This window comes from Oncorhynchus tshawytscha, linkage group LG18 (genome assembly GCF_018296145.1).
Source record: "Oncorhynchus tshawytscha isolate Ot180627B linkage group LG18, Otsh_v2.0, whole genome shotgun sequence".
Classification (NCBI taxonomy): domain Eukaryota; kingdom Metazoa; phylum Chordata; class Actinopteri; order Salmoniformes; family Salmonidae; genus Oncorhynchus; species Oncorhynchus tshawytscha.
This window is the reverse complement of record NC_056446.1, coordinates 41479196-41497639: the sequence shown is the minus strand read 5'-3', so window position 1 is coordinate 41497639 and position 18444 is coordinate 41479196. Positions and strand designations below refer to the sequence as shown.

Genomic DNA, 18444 nt, shown 5'->3' with positions numbered 1-18444 from the left:
GTTATCAGGTCTCAGACTGCAGACAGAGAAACCTCACGTCACTAACACACATGGTAGCCAGAGGACCAGACTTCCTTGAAGTATTCTTTTTTTCGTTGCTCATGATAAAACTCTTCGCTCTTCAGTCAATCTGTTATATTTCTCTCTGTACCAGATGGCTTCACTTTATATAAACCAGCTGGACTCATACTGGGACAACTCAGGATACCCAAGTGTCTGGGGAGGTCACAAGTACAGTACTGGTGACATCTCTCGGTAAGGTTTGTGGTGTAGTCAAATGGTTTCACGAGATCATCTATGGGAAGAGATTATGTAGCTAGATTAGAGAATCCAGACTGGTCCTCACTTGTCAGCACTTGGAAGGAGAGAAACCTTGTAACAGTTGCTTCTTCCTAAAAAGAGCCAAGTGGTTGACATTTGTTGAGTATCTTTGTTGTATTTAACTGCCAGCTATTCAATCCAAGTGACTGTAGTTCTGATTGGAGCTGCATATCTAGACAAGTAGTTAGAACATGACAATCAACATGTAGAGAGGTAGAGGAGTAGAGATACCTTTTCCGCAGGATGATGTGGAACTCTGAGCTTCGTAAGCTGGTGACTGATACGTACGGTAACTCAAACTCCTGCAGCTTCCTCACAACTGGAGAGAGAAAGAGAGAGAAACAGACAGATGAGGACAGTCCATCCGGACAGAACCCAGCAGGGTCCATCCGGACAGAACCCAGCAGGGTCCATCCGGACAGAACCCAGCAGGTTCCACCCGGACAAAACCCAGCAGGGTCCACCCGGACAAAACCCAGCAGGGTCCATCCGGACAGAACCCAGCAGGGTCCATCCGGACAGAACCCAGCAGGGTCCACCCGGACAAAACCCAGCAGGGTCCACCCGGACAAAACCCAGCAGGGTCCATCCGGACAGAACCCAGCAGGGTCCATCCGGACAGAACCCAGCAGGGTCCATCCGGACAGAACCCAGCAGGGTCCATCCGGACAGAACCCAGCAGGGTTCATCCGGACAGAACCACCACTAACTGTTATAGGCCTATTTCTATTGCGCCCTGTTTATCAAAAGTGTTGGGAAAAACTTGTCCATAATCAACTGACTGGCTTTCTTGATGTCTATAGTATTCTCTCTGGTATGTCTATAGTATTCTCTCTGGTATGTCTATAGTATTCTCTCTGTTATGTCTATACTATTCTCTCTGGTATGTAATCTGGTTTCCACTCAGGTTATTGATGTGTCACTGCAACCTTAAAAGGTCCTCAATGATGTCACCATTACCCTTGATTCTAAGCAATGTTGTTCTGCTATTTTTATTGACTTGACCAAAGCTTTTGATATGGTAAACCATTCCATTCTTGTGGCTGGCTAAGGAGTATTGGTGTCTCGGAGGTGTCTTTGGCCTGGTTTGCTAACTACCTCTCTCAAAGAGTGTAGCGCATAAAGTCAGAACATCTGCAGTCTCAGCCACTGCCTGTCACCATGGGAGTACCCCAAGGCTCGATCCTAGGCCCCACGTTCTGGCACCTCCCCGGATTTTGTGTTAAATGCTCTACAACGAAGCTTTCAAAGTGTCCAACACGCTTTATCTACCCTTAACCTTGTTCTTCACACCTCCAAAACAAAGGTCATGTGATTTGGTAAGAAGAATGCCCCTCTTCCCACAGGTGTGATTACTACCTCTGAGGGTTTAGAGCTTGAGGTAGTCACCTCATACAAGTCCTTGGGAGTATGGCTAGATCGTACACTGTCCTTCTCTCAGCACATATCAAAGCTACAGGCTAAAGCTAATCTAGACTTGGTTTCCTCTATCGTAATCGCTCCTCTTTCACCCCAGCTGCCAAACTAACTCGGCCTACCAAAAGGCCTCATGGAAGCTGAACATGTCCCAGTTCTACAATGGCCTGTATACTCACCAGACATGTCACCCATTGAGCATGTTTGGGATGCTCTGGATCGACAGCGTGTTGCAGTTCCTGCCAATATCCAGCAACTTCACACAGCCATTGAAGAGTAGTGGGACAACATTCCACAGGCCACAATCAACAGACTGATCAACTCTATGTGAAGGAGACGTGTCGTTCTGCTTGAGGTAAATGGTGGTCACACCACACACTGACTGGTTTTCTGACCTACAACTCCTACCTTTTTATGACGATATCTATGACCAACATATATCTGTATTCCCAGTCATGTGAAATCCATAGATTAGGGCCAATTAACTGATGTCCTTATATGAACTTTAACTCAGTAAAATGAGTTGAAATTGTTGCATATTGCATTTATACTTCTGTCCAACATAGATGGACAGACAAAGCTATATTTTACAGAGGTTCAATCTAGTCCGTAGCGGAACTTCAGTTGACTCCTGAATTGTTGCCTCATTATTTTAGCTAGCCTACAGGAGGAAAACATGCTAACTACACACACAGACAGTCACTCCTCCTCCAAGGAGTTTTAGTATGCTGGGCAGTATGCACACCACACCCTTCCAAGCCTCACTCTCAATGTTGGCTCATTCATGAATGAAAATAACAAATCTAAATCTAAAAATCTGTTAAATATACAAAAAGGTCTTTACAGAAAGATGACAGTGATCTCATTGCTATCTCACTCACTCTGTTATGAAGGTAATTCGTTTTAGTCTAACGTCACAAATGGCAACCTATACCTTACGTAGTACACACCTTTTGACCAGGGCCCATTGTGTATGGAATAGGGTGCCCTTTGGAACACACTTCTTGTGATTAGCTAATATTTTTTGCAACAATTCAAATATTTTGCAATCAGCTCCTCAATTAATTTCCTAGTGGGAGATTTAGGAACCAAATAAGCAAAAACACAAGTTAAAATGAAGGCATGAAAATGTTATTGAATAATTCCTTTTCTACTTCCTTTCCATTTATGATTTAAGTCAAATAATAGTTGTATTGTTTCACATCAGGTGTCCCTCCGCACTGCTGTGCGTTTCCAGGGAAAGAACCTGAGTCTGATGAGCTGTCTGTAGGTACATCACCAACCTACAGTATATGGACAAGCATACGAAGACGTTGTCTGACCGGGTCTTTCCTGTTACTGACACATTTTCCATAAAGTGGAGTGAAAAGGAGACACTAGAGCAAGAGCCCGTCAACAACAGGAGACACTAGAGAGACCGCCGTCAACAACAGGAGACACTAGAGAGACCGCCGTCAACAACAGGAGACACTAGAGAGACCGCCGTCAACAACAGGAGACACTAGAGAGAGCCCGTCAACAACAGGAGACACTAGAGAGACCCGTCAACAACAGGAGACACTAGAGAGACCGTCAACAACAGGAGACACTAGAGAGAGACCCGTCAACAACAGGAGACACTAGAGAGACCGCCGTCAACAACAGGAGACACTAGAGAGACCGCCGTCAACAACAGGAGACACTAGAGACACTAGAGAGCCCGTCAACAACAGGAGACACTAGAGAGACCGCCGTCAACAACAGGAGACACTAGAGAGACCGTCGTCAACAACAGGAGACACTAGAGAGCGAGAGACCGTCAACAACAGGAGACACTAGAGAGACCGTCGTCAACAACAGGAGACACTAGAGAGACCGCCGTCAACAACAGGAGACACTAGAGAGACCGTCGTCAACAACAGGAGACACTAGAGAGCGAGAGACCGTCAACAACAGGAGACACTAGAGAGACCGTCAACAACAGGAGACACTAGAGAGACCGTCGTCAACAACAGGAGACACTAGAGAGCGAGAGACCGTCAACAACAGGAGACACTAGAGAGACCGCCGTCAACAACAGGAGACACTAGAGAGCGAGAGACCGTCAACAACAGGAGACACTAGAGAGACCGTCGTCAACAACAGGAGACACTAGAGAGACCGTCGTCAACAACAGTAGACACTAGAGAGACCGTCGTCAACAACAGTAGACACTAGAGAGACGTCAACAACAGTAGACACTAGAGAGACCGCCATCAACAACAGGAGACACTAGAGAGACCACCGTCAACAACAGGAGACACTAGAGAGACCGCTGTCAACAACAGGAGACACTAGAGAGACCGCCGTCAACAACAGGAGACACTAGAGAGCGAGACCGCCGTCAACAACAGGAGACACTAGAGAGCGAGAGACCGTCAACAACAGGAGACACTAGGGAGACCGTGGTCAACAACAGGAGACACTAGGAGACAGTGGTCAACAACAGGAGACACTAGAGAGACCGTCGTCAACAACAGGAGACACTAGAGAGACCGCCGTCAACAACAGGAGACACTAGAGAGCGAGAGACCGTCAACAACAGGAGACACTAGAGAGACCGCCGTCAACAACAGGAGACACTAGAGAGACCGTCGTCAACAACAGGAGACACTAGAGAGTGAGAGACCGTCAACAACAGGAGACACTAGAGAGACCGCCGTCAACAACAGGAGACACTAGAGAGCGAGAGACCGTCAACAACAGGAGACACTAGAGAGACCGTCGTCAACAACAGGAGACACTAGAGAGACCGTCGTCAACAACAGTAGACACAAGAGAGACCGTCGTCAACAACAGTAGACACTAGAGAGACCGGCGTCAACAACAGTAGACACTAGAGAGACCGCCGTCAACAACAGTAGACACTAGAGAGACCACCGTCAACAACAGTAGACACTAGAGAGACCGCTGTCAACAACAGGAGACACTAGAGAGACCGCCGTCAACAACAGGAGACACGTCACCGTCAACAACAGGAGACACTAGAGAGCGAGAGACCGTCAACAACAGGAGACACTAGAGAGTCAACAACAGGAGACACTAGGAGACAGTGGTCAACAACAGGAGACACTAGAGAGAGTCAACAACAGGAGACACTAGAGAGAGACCGTCAACAACAGGAGACACTAGAGAGACCGCCGTCAACAACAGGAGACACTAGAGAGACCGCCGTCAACAACAGTAGACACTAGAGAGACAACAGGAGACACTAGAGAGACCGCCGTCAACAACAGTAGACACTAGAGAGACCGGCGTCAACAACAGTAGACACTAGAGAGACCGTCAACAACAGTAGACACTAGAGAGACCGCCGTCAACAACAGTAGACACTAGAGAGACCACCGTCAACAACAGTAGACACTAGAGAGACCGCCGTCAACAACAGGAGACACTAGAGAGACCGCCGTCAACAACAGGAGACACTAGAGAGCGAGAGACCGTCAACAACAGGAGACACTAGAGACCGAGAGACCGTCAACAACAGGAGACACTAGGGAGACCGTGGTCAACAACAGGAGACACTAGGAGACAGTGGTCAACAACAGGAGACACTAGAGAGACCGTGGTCAACAACAGGAGACACTAGAGAGACCGCCGTCAACAACAGGAGACACTAGAGAGACCGCCGTCAACAACAGGAGACACTAGAGAGCGAGAGACCGTCAACAACAGGAGACACTAGAGAGACCGTCAACAACAGGAGACACTAGAGAGACCGTCGTCAACAACAGGAGACACTAGAGAGACCGTCAACAACAGGAGACACTAGAGAGACCGCCGTCAACAACAGGAGACACTAGAGAGAGAGACCGTCAACAACAGAGACACTAGAGAGACCGTCGTCAACAACAGGAGACACTAGAGAGACCCGTCAACAACAGGAGACACTAGAGAGAGTCAACAACAGTAGACACTAGAGAGACCCGGCGTCAACAACAGGAGACACTAGAGAGACCGTCAACAACAGGAGACACTAGAGAGACCGTCAACAACAGGAGACACTAGAGAGACCGTGTCAACAACAGGAGACACTAGAGAGAGAGCCATCGTCAACAACAGGAGACACTAGAGAGACCGTCGAGGGCCGTCAACAACAGGAGACACTAGAGAGACCGTCAACAACAGGAGACACTAGAGAGACCGTCAACAACAGGAGACACTAGAGAGACCGTCAACAACAGGAGACACTAGAGAGAGCCGTCAACAACAGGAGACACTAGAGAGGCCGTCAACAACAGGAGACACTAGAGAGACCGTCAACAACAGGAGACACTAGAGAGACCGTCAACAACAGGAGACACTAGAGAGACCGTCAACAACAGGAGACACTAGAGAGACCGTCAACAACAGGAGACACTAGAGAGACCGTCAACAACAGGAGACACTAGAGAGACCGTCAACAACAGGAGACACTAGAGAGACCGTCAACAACAGGAGACACTAGAGAGACCGTCAACAACAGGAGACACTAGAGAGACCGTCAACAACAGGAGACACTAGAGGCCGTCAACAACAGGAGACACTAGAGAGACCGTCAACAACAGGAGACACTAGAGAGACCGAGGAGACACACGTCAACAACAGGAGACACTAGAGAGACCAGGAGACACTAGAGAGCCGTCAACAACAGGAGACACTAGAGAGACCGTCAACAACAGGAGACACTAGAGAGACCGTCAACAACAGGAGACACTAGAGAGACCGTCAACAACAGGAGACACTAGAGAGACCGTCAACAACAGGAGACACTAGAGAGACCGTCATCAACAGGAGACACTAGAGAGACCGTCAACAACAGGAGACACTAGAGAGACCGTCAACAACAGGAGACACTAGAGAGACCGTCATCAACAGGAGAGAGCCCGTCAACAACAGGAGACACTAGAGAGACCGTCAACAACAGGAGACACTAGACCGTCAACAACAGGAGACACTAGATCAACAACAGGAGACACTAGAGAGACCGTCAACAACAGGAGACACTAGAGAGACCGTCAACAACAGGAGACACTAGAGAGGCCGTGGTCAACAACAGGAGAGACACAACAGGAGACACTAGAGAGACCGTCAACAACAGGAGACACTAGAGACCGTCAACAACAGGAGACACTAGAGAGACCGTCATCAACAGGAGACACTAGAGAGACCGTCAACAACAGGAGACACTAGAGAGACCGTCAACAACAGGAGACACTAGAGAGGCCGTCAACAACAGGAGACACTAGAGAGGCCGTCAACAACAGGAGACACTAGAGAGACCGTCAACAACAGGAGACACTAGAGAGGCCGTCAACAACAGGAGACACTAGAGAGGCCGTCAACAACAGGAGACACTAGAGAGGCCGTCAACAACAGGAGACACTAGAGAGACCGTCAACAACAGGAGACACTAGAGAGGCCGTCAACAACAGGAGACACTAGAGAGACCGTCATCAACAGAAGACACTAGAGACCGTCATCAACAGCAGACACTAGAGAGACCGTCATCAACAGGAGACACCGTCATCAACAGGAGACACTAGAGGCCGTCAACAACAGGAGACACTAGAGAGACCGCCAACAACAGGAGACACTAGAGAGCGAGAGACCACCAACAACAGGAGACACTAGAGAGACCATCAACAACAGGAGACACTAGAGAGACCGTCAACAACAGGAGACACTAGAGAGACCGTCAACAACAGGAGACACTAGGGAGACCGCCGTCAACAACAGGAGACACTAGGGAGACCGCCATCAACAACAGGAGACACTAGGGAGACCGCCGTCAACAACAGGAGACACTAGAGAGACCGTCAACAACAGGAGACACTAGGGAGACCGCCGTCAACAACAGGAGACACTAGGGAGACCGCCGTCAACAACAGGAGACACTAGAGAGACCGCCGTCAACAACAGGAGACACTAGAGAGACCGTGGTCAACAACAGGAGACACTAGAGAGACCGTGGTCAACAACAGGAGACACTAGAGAGACCGTGGTCAACAACAGAAGACACTAGAGAGGCCGTCAACAACAGGAGACACTAGAGAGGCCGTCAACAACAGGAGACACTAGAGAGACCGTCATCAACAGGAGACACTAGAGAGACCGTCAACAACAGGAGACACTAGAGAGGCCGTCAACAACAGGAGACACTAGAGAGACCGTCATCAACAGGAGACACTAGAGACCGTCATCAACAGGAGACACTAGAGAGACCGTCATCAACAGGAGACACTAGAGAGGCCGTCAACAACAGGAGACACTAGAGAGACCGTCAACAACAGGAGACACTAGAGAGACCGAGAGACCATCAACAACAGGAGACACTAGAGAGACCGCCGTCAACAACAGGAGACACTAGAGAGACCGTCAACAACAGGAGACACTAGAGAGACCGCCGTCAACAACAGGAGACACTAGAGAGACCGTCAACAACAGGAGACACAACAGGAGACACTAGAGAGACCGTGGTCAACAACAGGAGACACTAGAGAGACCAGGAGACACTAGAGAGACCGTCAACAACAGGAGACACTAGAGAGACCGTCAACAACAGGAGTCAACAACAGGAGACACTAGAGAGACCGTCAACAACAGGAGACACTAGAGAGACCGTCACCAACAGGAGACACAGTCACCAACAGGAGACACTAGAGAGACCGTCATCAACAGGAGACACTAGAGAGACCAGGAGACACTAGAGAGACCGTCAACAACAGGAGACACTAGAGAGACCGTCAACAACAGGAGACACTAGAGAGGCCGTCAACAACAGGAGACACTAGAGAGACCGTCAACAACAGGAGACACTAGAGACCGTCATCAACAGGAGACACTAGAGAGACCGTCATCAACAGGAGACACTAGAGAGACCGTCAACAACAGGAGACACTAGAGAGACCGTCAACAACAGGAGACACTAGAGAGGCCGTCAACAACAGGAGACACTAGAGAGACCGTCAACAACAGGAGACACTAGAGAGACCGTCAACAACAGGAGACACTAGAGAGACCGTCAACAACAGGAGACACTAGAGAGACCGTCAACAACAGGAGACACTAGAGAGACCGTCAACAACAGGAGACACTAGAGAGACCGTCAACAATAGGAGTTATTGGTTCTCTCTCATGTCTGTCACAAAACATCCCCCTAGCCAGCTAGAACAATTCTGTGATAATCACAAGTTACCACTGCCACAAAGTCACATCTGGCCTATATTTCTAGACCCTAAACTTGAATGAAGACCAATAAGTTAATTTTTGTTTTTATGACTTTTACAATAGACAATTATTTTCACTTTGTGGCTGTGGTAACTAGTGACATCCCAACTGGCACCCTTTTCCCTATTTAGTGCACTACTTTTGACCAGGGCCCATAGGGTAGTGTGAGTATGTAGGGGATATATACTGAGTGTACAAAACATTAAGAACACCTGCTCATTCCATGACATAGACTGACCAGGTGAAAGCTATGATCCCTTATTGATGTCACTTGTTAAATCCACTTCAAATCAGTGTAGATGAAGGGGAGGAGACGGGTTAAAGAAGGATTTTTAAGCCTCGAGACAATTGAGACATGGATTGTGTAGGTGTGCGATTCAGAGGGTGAATGGACTAGACAAAATATTTAAGTGCCTTTGAACGGGGTTTGGTAGTAGGTGCCAGGCGCACCGGTTTGTGTCAAGAACTACAACGCTGCTGGTTTTTTTCACGCTCAACTGTTTCCGTGTTTATCAAGAATGCCAGGTCAGCCAACACGTTTTAGATCGCTGGCTAGACTAACTAACCCATCTAAACCTGTAGTAATCCTGATTGAATTACTGACCGAGGGGCCGCCATTCATTTTGTTAGTCACTCTCACTCAGATATCATATTCAAAACTGCAAACATTTCTCTCCTATAGGAAACCGTGTAGAACTACAGGAAATGAACTGTAAAACTGCATGACAACATAAGTAGAATTGCATGAAATTTGTTATTAAAAAACAATATTTTAAAAAAACATGTTTTTATAACATTTTGTTTTAACGCTTCTATCACATCGTCGTGGCGCAAAATAGCACGCAGCGTCATCTTGATATGTCTGTAACAGTTCAACATTCACCTTCTGCTACCATTTCTGTCAAGCCGTCCACACATACAGTTTGACACATACGTTTGATAAATCCTAAATGTACGCACCGCCCACACAGAACGCACTGCGGCTGCCTCCGCAACGCAATTGCTGCAAGGCAAACGCAGCGTTTTTCATTGGAAATTAATGTCATTCTGGGGTGATCGAAGCGTTAGGGTCCCCAAAAAGGCCACGGCCGGCTCTGACTGCATGTGTGGGTACGAAGACCCACAAGCCACTGCAGCCCCTCATTATGAATTCAGAATTTTGTTGTGGCCCCTACTCCATCCCTGGTATAGGAGATAGAGCCATTTGGCCTTTCAGATTGTATTTCATTCAGATACCACTGCATCTCATTCAGACACCACTGTATTCCAGTCCTCTGAACGGTTAGCGGACGGTTAAAGTTGAATGCTTACACGTTAATCCCCCGTCCACTCCTTCTCGAACCAGGAAGAGACTGAAATAACCAACCAGCTCATCAGGAAGGTCCAGTTTTGACGCAACAGCCTGCGAATCAGAAAACAGACCGGAAGATCATTTCTGGTTCATCTTTTTTTGTGTGTTAGATATGAAGCCACAACTCGTACAAAACATACTGTAGCTTTTTAAAAAGCATTTTATCCACTGACTGACAGCTATACAGTCTCCGGTCAAGTCCTTCTCGTATATAACATCATCTTATGGAGAACACTTTACAGCTATATGTTATAGTAACAGCTGTCTGTTCAACATAACGGTTCTGGATCTATCTGGGAGAGAATGCTGCCTTCACCTATGACTGAAGAATATCCAGAGTGAATTCTCTCTCCCTAAGCTTCCATAGGGTTCCTGGTAGTGTTGGTATGGCTATTCATTGTATATAAAAAACATTCAGTATATTGTGTTCACTTTATTAACTCTTCAACACCGATTACTAACATCCAGTAGAAGTGTGTCCTTTGAAACCCAGTCGAGACGGTTTACCTCGAGGACGTCCTCTGTTTGGTCGGAGGTCAGGATGTTAACCTCGACCTTCTGGCCGTTAGACAGGTAGATCTCCAGAGGAACCTCTTCGGTTGGGATCTGCTGGGTCTCCTATACGGTATTGACAGGTTATATACATGTTACAGAAGACAGAATGTGTTCCATGACAGACAGAATGTGTTCCATGACAGACAGAATGTGTTCCATGACAGACAGAATGTGTTCCATGACAGACAGAATGTGTTCCATGACAGACAGAATGTGTTCCATGACAGACAGAATGTGTTCCATGACAGACAGAATGTGTTCCATGACAGACAGAATGTGTTCCATGACAGACAGAATGTGTTCCATGACAGACAGAATGTGTTCCATGACAGACAGTGTAGTCAGTACAGAACAGAGAGTTAGTTCTCTCCAGTCAGGGAAGTAGGTTTTTATCTATAAACTCTCTCCCTGTAAGAGACGCAGGGTAAAGTCAGTATCTGGCTTTTATGCTTCTATGACACCATATAGTTACATAATGTCTTATTACAGGATGTCCTCAAAAAGCATGACAATCCTACATTGACAGGAGGAAGACGACAATAAATTTTAAAAAACAGAGAAGCACAATTGGCCCAGCATTGTCAGAGTTAGGGAGGGTTTGGCCGGGGGGGCCTTTACTTAGCTCATTGAGCTCTAGCGACTCCTTGTGGCGGGTCGGGCGCCCGCAGGCTGACTTCAGTCGTCAGTTGAACGGTGTTTCCTCTGACACGTTGGTGCAGCTGGCTTCTGGGTTATAAGCAGGCGGGAGTTAAGAAGCGCGGTTTGGCGGGTCATGTTTCGTAGGACTCGTGACTCGACCTTCGCCTCTCCTGAACCCATTGGGGAGTTGCAGCGATGAGACAAGATGGTAGTCACGAAATTGGGAGAAAAAGGGGATCAAATATATATATTTTTTATTGTAATAAATGAATAAGAAAAAGACTAATGATTTATCTAAGCAGCTAACCTTCTGCCTGCTTCCTCCTCCTCCTCTCAGCTTTCGTGCCCATGCTGGGTAAATTAATGTTTAATCTTTCCCTGTCCCCCACTGCTAGACAGGAGGTGTCAGAGTGTATCTGGATTGCTGGGGAAGTGTGTGTGTGTGTGTGTGTGGTGGCTCCCATAAAGTGCCAAGGCCAGGCTGGCTGGCTGCTGGCTGAGAACTCATTCTCTATTCTGCTGTTGTCCTTTCAGCATGAGGTAGGGGAGAGGAGGGAGGGGGGAGAGGAGGGAGGGGGAGGGGGAAGAGGGAGAGATGAGGGATGATGAAGGGATGCAGAGGAGTGAGAGAAGGGGGGGATGATAAAATAGAGAGATCTAGAGAGACGCAGTGTGTACACCACCTTGAATGACATATCTGATGAAAGTAGACTTACGCCATGCAGCCTAGCAGCACAGTCAGGTCACCTCCTGGGGTGAGTGATGGCTCTCACTTCCATGCTCACACTATCAACCAATAGGAAAACTAGCCTTCACTGAGCAGCAATAGCATCCCGCTATGAGCCAATGGGAACACTAGCATTGATTTACTGTGAACATATCATGAATATTCATTCCAAATCAATCATTTCAATGTTCCATCTATATGCTAACAAGCAACTGAGGAAGCAGTATACCAAGGTATGCCAAAACACACACACACACACACACACACACACACTCCCTGGATCGATTCTCTCTGTAACGTCTTCTTTGTTTTAGAGAAGAAATCTAAACTACCATTCAACATAAGAATGTTTGTACATCATACTTTGGCATACTGTATGACAGTAATGTACACACAATGACTCATAACTCCTCTCACATTTAAAACCTCTGTTCTTCATTCGTTAAATGGCAGATTACACGGTAAACACGGTAGAGAGGATTCAACTCCTACACTGGCTGCGTGTCACTGGGTGGCTCAAACTGACCAATGGTGGTGAGGTTGTGTCACCATAGTGATGCGTCTGAAAGAATCGTTTAACATATACACTAGAGTTCGCACACGCACGCACGCACGCACGCACGCAGGAGAATAGAACGGTATGAGCAGCCTTCCCCAAAAACCCCTGCCTGCATTGTCCACCATGCTGTTTTCTATCCCCTTCCACCCACCCCCCCACCCACACACGCATGCACCCACACATCCACGTGTGAACTATGACGAACATTGTGAATGTCAAACTGTGGCTGATAACTATTACCAAGACTGAAGCAATTACTGAGTCAGCAGTGTGTGTGTGTGTGTTGTGTGTGTGTGTGTCTGAGGGTATTTGTGCCACATGGCTAACAGAGCATCAAACAGCTAACAGCCTGCTGAGGAGTCTGTTTTACGTAGAACAGAACTGACACACACTGCTGAACACTTCAACTGGCCTGTACCTTAGCACGCACATCGACTGATGCTACGAGACTTATTTATTATCGCTAAATAATGTAAAACACTTGCTCTCCAAAACATAAATATTGGTGAGTGCCTTCCTGTATTTATGAAATAATAAATATATATATAAATTCAGCAAAAAAAGAAAACGTCCCTTTTTTCAGGACCCTGTCTTGAGATAATTCTGAAAAAAATCCAAATAACTTCACAGATCTTCATTGTAAAGGGTTTGGATTTAGGGGGCGCTCTTTTAATTTTTGGATGAAAAACGTTCCCGTTTTAAACAAGATATTTTGTCACGAAAAGACGCTCGACTATGCATATAATTGACAGCTTTGGAAAGAAAACACTGACGTTTCCAAAACTGCAAAGATATTGTCTGTGAGTGCCACAGAACTGATGTTACAGGCGAAACCCAGATAAAAATCCAATCAGGAAGTGCCGCATTTTTTGAAACCGCCTCATGCCAATGACTCCTTATATGGCTGTGAAGGAGCTAGGAGTCAGCTTACGTTTTCCACGTTTTCCCCAAGGTGTCTACAGCATTGTGACGTCTTTTTAGGCATTTCCATTGGAGAATGGCTGTAAGAGACCATATAGGGCGAGTGGTCGCATGGTGTCTCCTGGAGATAATTTGGTTGCTTTTCTTATTTTCGTGAAAATGTTGTCTGCTGCCAGCAGAGCCATGCATAGCATTATGCCATGATAAACTTACACAAATGCTTGTCTAGCGTTGGCTGTAACACATATTTTGAAAATCTGAGATGACAGTGTTGTTAACAAAAGGCTAAGCTTGTGTTTGAATATATTTATTTCATTTGCGATTTTCATGAATAGGAAACGTTGCGTTATGGTAATGCACTTGAGGCTATGATTACGCTCCCGGATACAGGATTGCTCTTCGCTAGAGGTTAAACACTGTTTCCCATGCTTGTTCAATGAACCATAAACAATTAATGAACATCCACCTGTGGAACGGTCGTTAAGACACTAACAGCTTACAGACGGTAGGCAATTAAGGTCACAGTTATGAAAACTTAGGACACTAAAGAGGCCTTTCTACTGACTCTGAAAAACACCAACAGAAAGATTCCCAGGGTCCCTGCTCATCTGGGTGAACGTGCCTTAGGCATGCTGCAAGGAGGCATGAGGACTGCAGATGTGGCCAGGGCAATAAATTGCATTGTCCGTACTGTGAGAAGCCCAAGACAGCACTCCAGGGAGACAGGACGGACAGCTGATCGTCCTCGCAGTGGCAGACCAAGTGTAACAACACCTGCACAGGATCGGTACATCCGAACATCACACCTGCGGGACAGGTACAGGATGGTAACACCTGCCTGAGTTACACCAGGAACGCACAATCCCTCCATCAGTGCTCAGACTGGCCGCAAAAAGCTGAGAGGCTGGACTGAGGACTTGTAGGTCTGTTGAAAGGCAGGTCCTCACCAGACATCACCGGCAACAACGTTGCCTATGAGCACACACCCACCGTCGCTGGACCAGACAGGACTGGCAAAAAGTGCTCTTCACTGACGAGTCGCGGTTTTGTCTCACCAGGGGTGATGGTTGGATTCGCGTTTATCGTAGAAGGAATGAGCGTTACACCGAGGCCTGTGCTCTGGAGCGGGATTGATTTGGAGATGGAGGGTCCGCCATGGTCTGGGGCGGTGTGTCACAGCATCATCGGACTGAGCTTGTTGCGATCTCAACGCTGTGCATTACAGGGAAGACATCCTCTTCCCTCATGTGGTATCCTTCCTGCAGGCTCATCCTGACATGACCTTCCAGCATGACAATGCCACCAGTCATACTGCTGGTTCTGTGTGTGATTTCCTGCAAGACAGTAATGTCAGTGTTCTGCCATGGTCAGCGAAGAGCCTGGATCTCAATCCCATTGAGCACGTCTGGGACCTGTTGGATCGGAGGGTGAGGGCTAGGGCCATTCCCCCCAGGAATGTCCAGGAACTTGCAGGTGCCTGGTGGAAGAGTGGGGTAACATCTCACAGCAAGAACTGGCAAATCTGCTGCAATCCATAAGGAGGAGATGCACTGCAGAACTTAATGCAGCTGGTGGCCACACCAGATACTGACTGTTACTTTTGATTTTGAACCCCCCTTTGTTCAGGGACACATTATTCCATTTCTGTCAGTCACGTGTCTGTGGAACTTGTTCAGTTTATGTCTCAGTTGTTTAATTTAGTTATGTTCATACAAATATTTACACGTGTTAAGTTTTCTGAAAATAAAACACAGTTGACAGTGAGAGGACGTTTAATTTTTTTGCTGAGTTTATATGTACAATGTATATGTCTATTCTACCGAGCCATTTACTTTTTATTCATATCTTATCTCTTATGGTTGTTGCATTATCGAGAGGGAACCTGCAAGGAAGCATTTCATTGGACGGTGTACTCCATGGGCATCCAGTACATACGACTTCAAACACCCACAGCTTCCTGATGAACTGACACACACGCCCCCTGACGAGATGTCCTACGTAGAACAGAACTTCTCTGAACATAGATCAGCTACGTTGAACAGAACAAATACACAGCCGGGAGTAAAGGACAGCTAGTTGCAGACAGAACAGTAAGAAAGCCAGGGGGTAATAACAACTAGCTACAGTACCAACCTGCTGGGCTTTCCTTAGAAAGCTGTTGAACATCTCGGAGGCGCCGAGCATGGGGTCCTGACGCACTGTTGAAAGAGAGAGAGAGAAGATTATAAAAGAGAAACTGGAGATGCTCTTTTTCCCCCTCTCTCACCTGTCCATCTCCTCATCTAAAATTCCATGCTGTCACTTGTCCATTCAAACTTAAAAGAAAATTCCACCCAAAAACTGTGTTGGTATTTGATTTCATTAGTCCATTGTTGACATAAGCAAAAAATGTTGGGACCGTCAGCAAATCAGGGTTTCAAGATATGTAACTTTCAAAATACAGAAATCACCCCTGTATGAAATCAAATGATGCATATTTTGCATCATCATACGAGGATGCACCACTAGGTGTTCTAGGAAAGTTCCTCAATGACACCTTGATAAGATGACAATATCTCACCACTCATCGTACTGGGTGACTTCAACTTCCATACTTCGACTCATTTCTTTCCACCTCTTTCTTTCCCCGGCTTGCCTCTTTTGACCTCACCCTTTTCCCAGTCCCCCTCCCACTCACAAGGCAGGCAATATGCTTGACCTCATCTTTAGGTCAAGCATATTCGCCGACTGATCTCACTGCAACCCCCCTCCAGGTCTCTGATCACTACTTTCTTTTTCTCGCTCTTCCAACATTACCCACTCAGCCCCTACCCAGATGGTCATGCACCGTCGTAATCTTCGCTCGCTTTCCCCAACTGCTCTCCTCTTCTATTCCGTCATCACATCCTTCCTCTAAATCCTTCTAACTCCTGTCTGCCTCGTCAACCCTACCCTCCTCCCTCCCCTCCTGCTCTTTGGCTGAGTGACTCACTGAGTGATCACAGAACAGAGGTTCTAACATCCTTCCACTCTCTCCTTGCTACATTTTCTTCCTCTGTATCTGCTGCTGAAGCCCCTTCCTATCACTCTAAATTCCAAGCCTCTGCCTCCAACCCTGGGAAACTTTTTCACCTTCTCCCGTCCTTAATCCTCCACCCCCTCCCTCCCTTTCTGCAGATGACTTTGTCAACCACTTTGAAAAAAAGGTTAACGACATCATTCACTCAGCCAACTGTGTCCACTCACAGGAAACTTTCCTTGTCCTCTTTTTATCCTCGCTCTCCAGATGAAATCCTGCGACTAATGATGTCCAGCCACCGGACAATCTGCCCACTCGACCCCATCCCTTCTTCCCTTCTCTAGACTTTCTCTGGAGACCTACTCCCATTCCTCATCAACTCTACCCTGACCACTTGCTGCAGCCCCCCTCACTTCAAGGTGGCCGGAGTCGCTCCCCTCCTCAAGAAACCAAGACTCGACCCCTCCGACGTCAAAAACATCTGGTACCCCTTCTTTCTAAAACACTTGAGCGTGCTCCCTCTTACCAAATCTCTTGTTATTTCTCTCCGAATTATCTCTTTGACCCTAACCAGTCAGGCTTCAAGACGGGGGGCCACTCAGAGACGGCTCTTCACTACGCCACGGAGGCTGACTCCTCATCCTCCTAGATCGCTCCGCTGCCTTCAACACCATGATCCATCATATCCTCCTTTCCGCCCTCTCAGGTCTGGGCGCCTCAGGCAATTGCACACTCCCAGAATGCATCCAACCTGGCAGGTCACTCCTACCAGGTGGTGTGGAGAGGATATGTGTCTATACCATGTGCTCTCACTACTGGTGTCCCCCCGGGCTCGGTTCTAGGCCCTCCTCTCTTTACACAAAGTCACTCAGCTATACTATATCCTCACATGGTCTCTGCTACCATTGCTATGTGGATGACAACTACTTTTCACATTCCCCGCTTCTGATAACCAGGTGGCGACACGCATCTCTGCGTACTTGACAGATATCTCAGCTTGGATGTTGGCCCACCACCTCAAGCTCAACAAGATAGAGCTGCCAGGAAGACCTGTCCGCTCGACCTCTCCATCAGAGTTCGGTGTCCCCCTCCCAGGGTGCAAAGAACCTTAGCGTGACCCTGGACCACCCTGTCGTTCTCTGCAAACATCATAGTAGGGAATCACTCCTGTGGTTTCATGCTCTACGACATCTGTAGAGTACGACCTTACCTCACACAGGAAGCGGTGCAGGTCCTAATCCGGGTACTCGTCATATCCCATCTGGACTACTGCAACTTATCCAGAAGGCTGCAGCCCGTCAGGTGTTCAACTTTCTCAAGTTCTCCCATGTCACCCTGCTCCTCCGTACACTCCACTGGCTTCAGTCAAAGCTCGCATCCTCTGAAAGACCATGGAATAGCAAGAGGAACCGCCCCTCCCTACCTTCAGGCTATGCTCAAACCCAACATCCCAACCCACCTCTGGTCTCTTGGCCATTCCACCCCTACAGGAGGTCAGCTTCTGCTCAGCCCAGTCAAAGCTCTTCCCTATCCGGTCACCCCAATGGAGGAAACAGCTGCCCCCTGATGCTAAGAGTCCCTGCCCATCTTCCGAAAATGTCTGCAACCCAACCTCAAAGATAATCTTATAGATATGTCTTACGACTGTGCTGTGGTCGTTTCTCTTAGCTACTTACAACTGTGCTGTGGTCGTTTCTCTTAGCTACTTACGACTGTGCTGTGGTCGTTTC

At 47.5% G+C, this 18444-nt stretch overlaps 1 protein-coding gene across 2 annotated transcripts in view; it reads right to left on the bottom strand.

Annotated features, from left to right (window-relative positions):
• Positions 1-18444, bottom strand: part of LOC112217967 (sorting nexin-17) — a 68403-nt gene that overhangs the window by 26588 nt on the left and 23371 nt on the right. The window contains exons 1-5 of one of the 2 annotated variants that reach the window (XM_042301095.1): positions 17925-18095; positions 15850-15914; positions 10823-10933; positions 10276-10366; positions 553-640 (exon numbers count right to left, since the gene is read on the bottom strand). In XM_042301095.1, coding sequence (XP_042157029.1) covers positions 553-640; positions 10276-10366; positions 10823-10933; positions 15850-15900 — 341 coding nt within the window. In that variant the 5' untranslated portion in view covers positions 15901-15914; positions 17925-18095. Of the gene's footprint in view, positions 1-552; positions 641-10275; positions 10367-10822; positions 10934-15849; positions 15915-17924; positions 18096-18444 lie in introns of those variants that run through there. The other variant, XM_042301094.1, reaches the window with a different exon arrangement.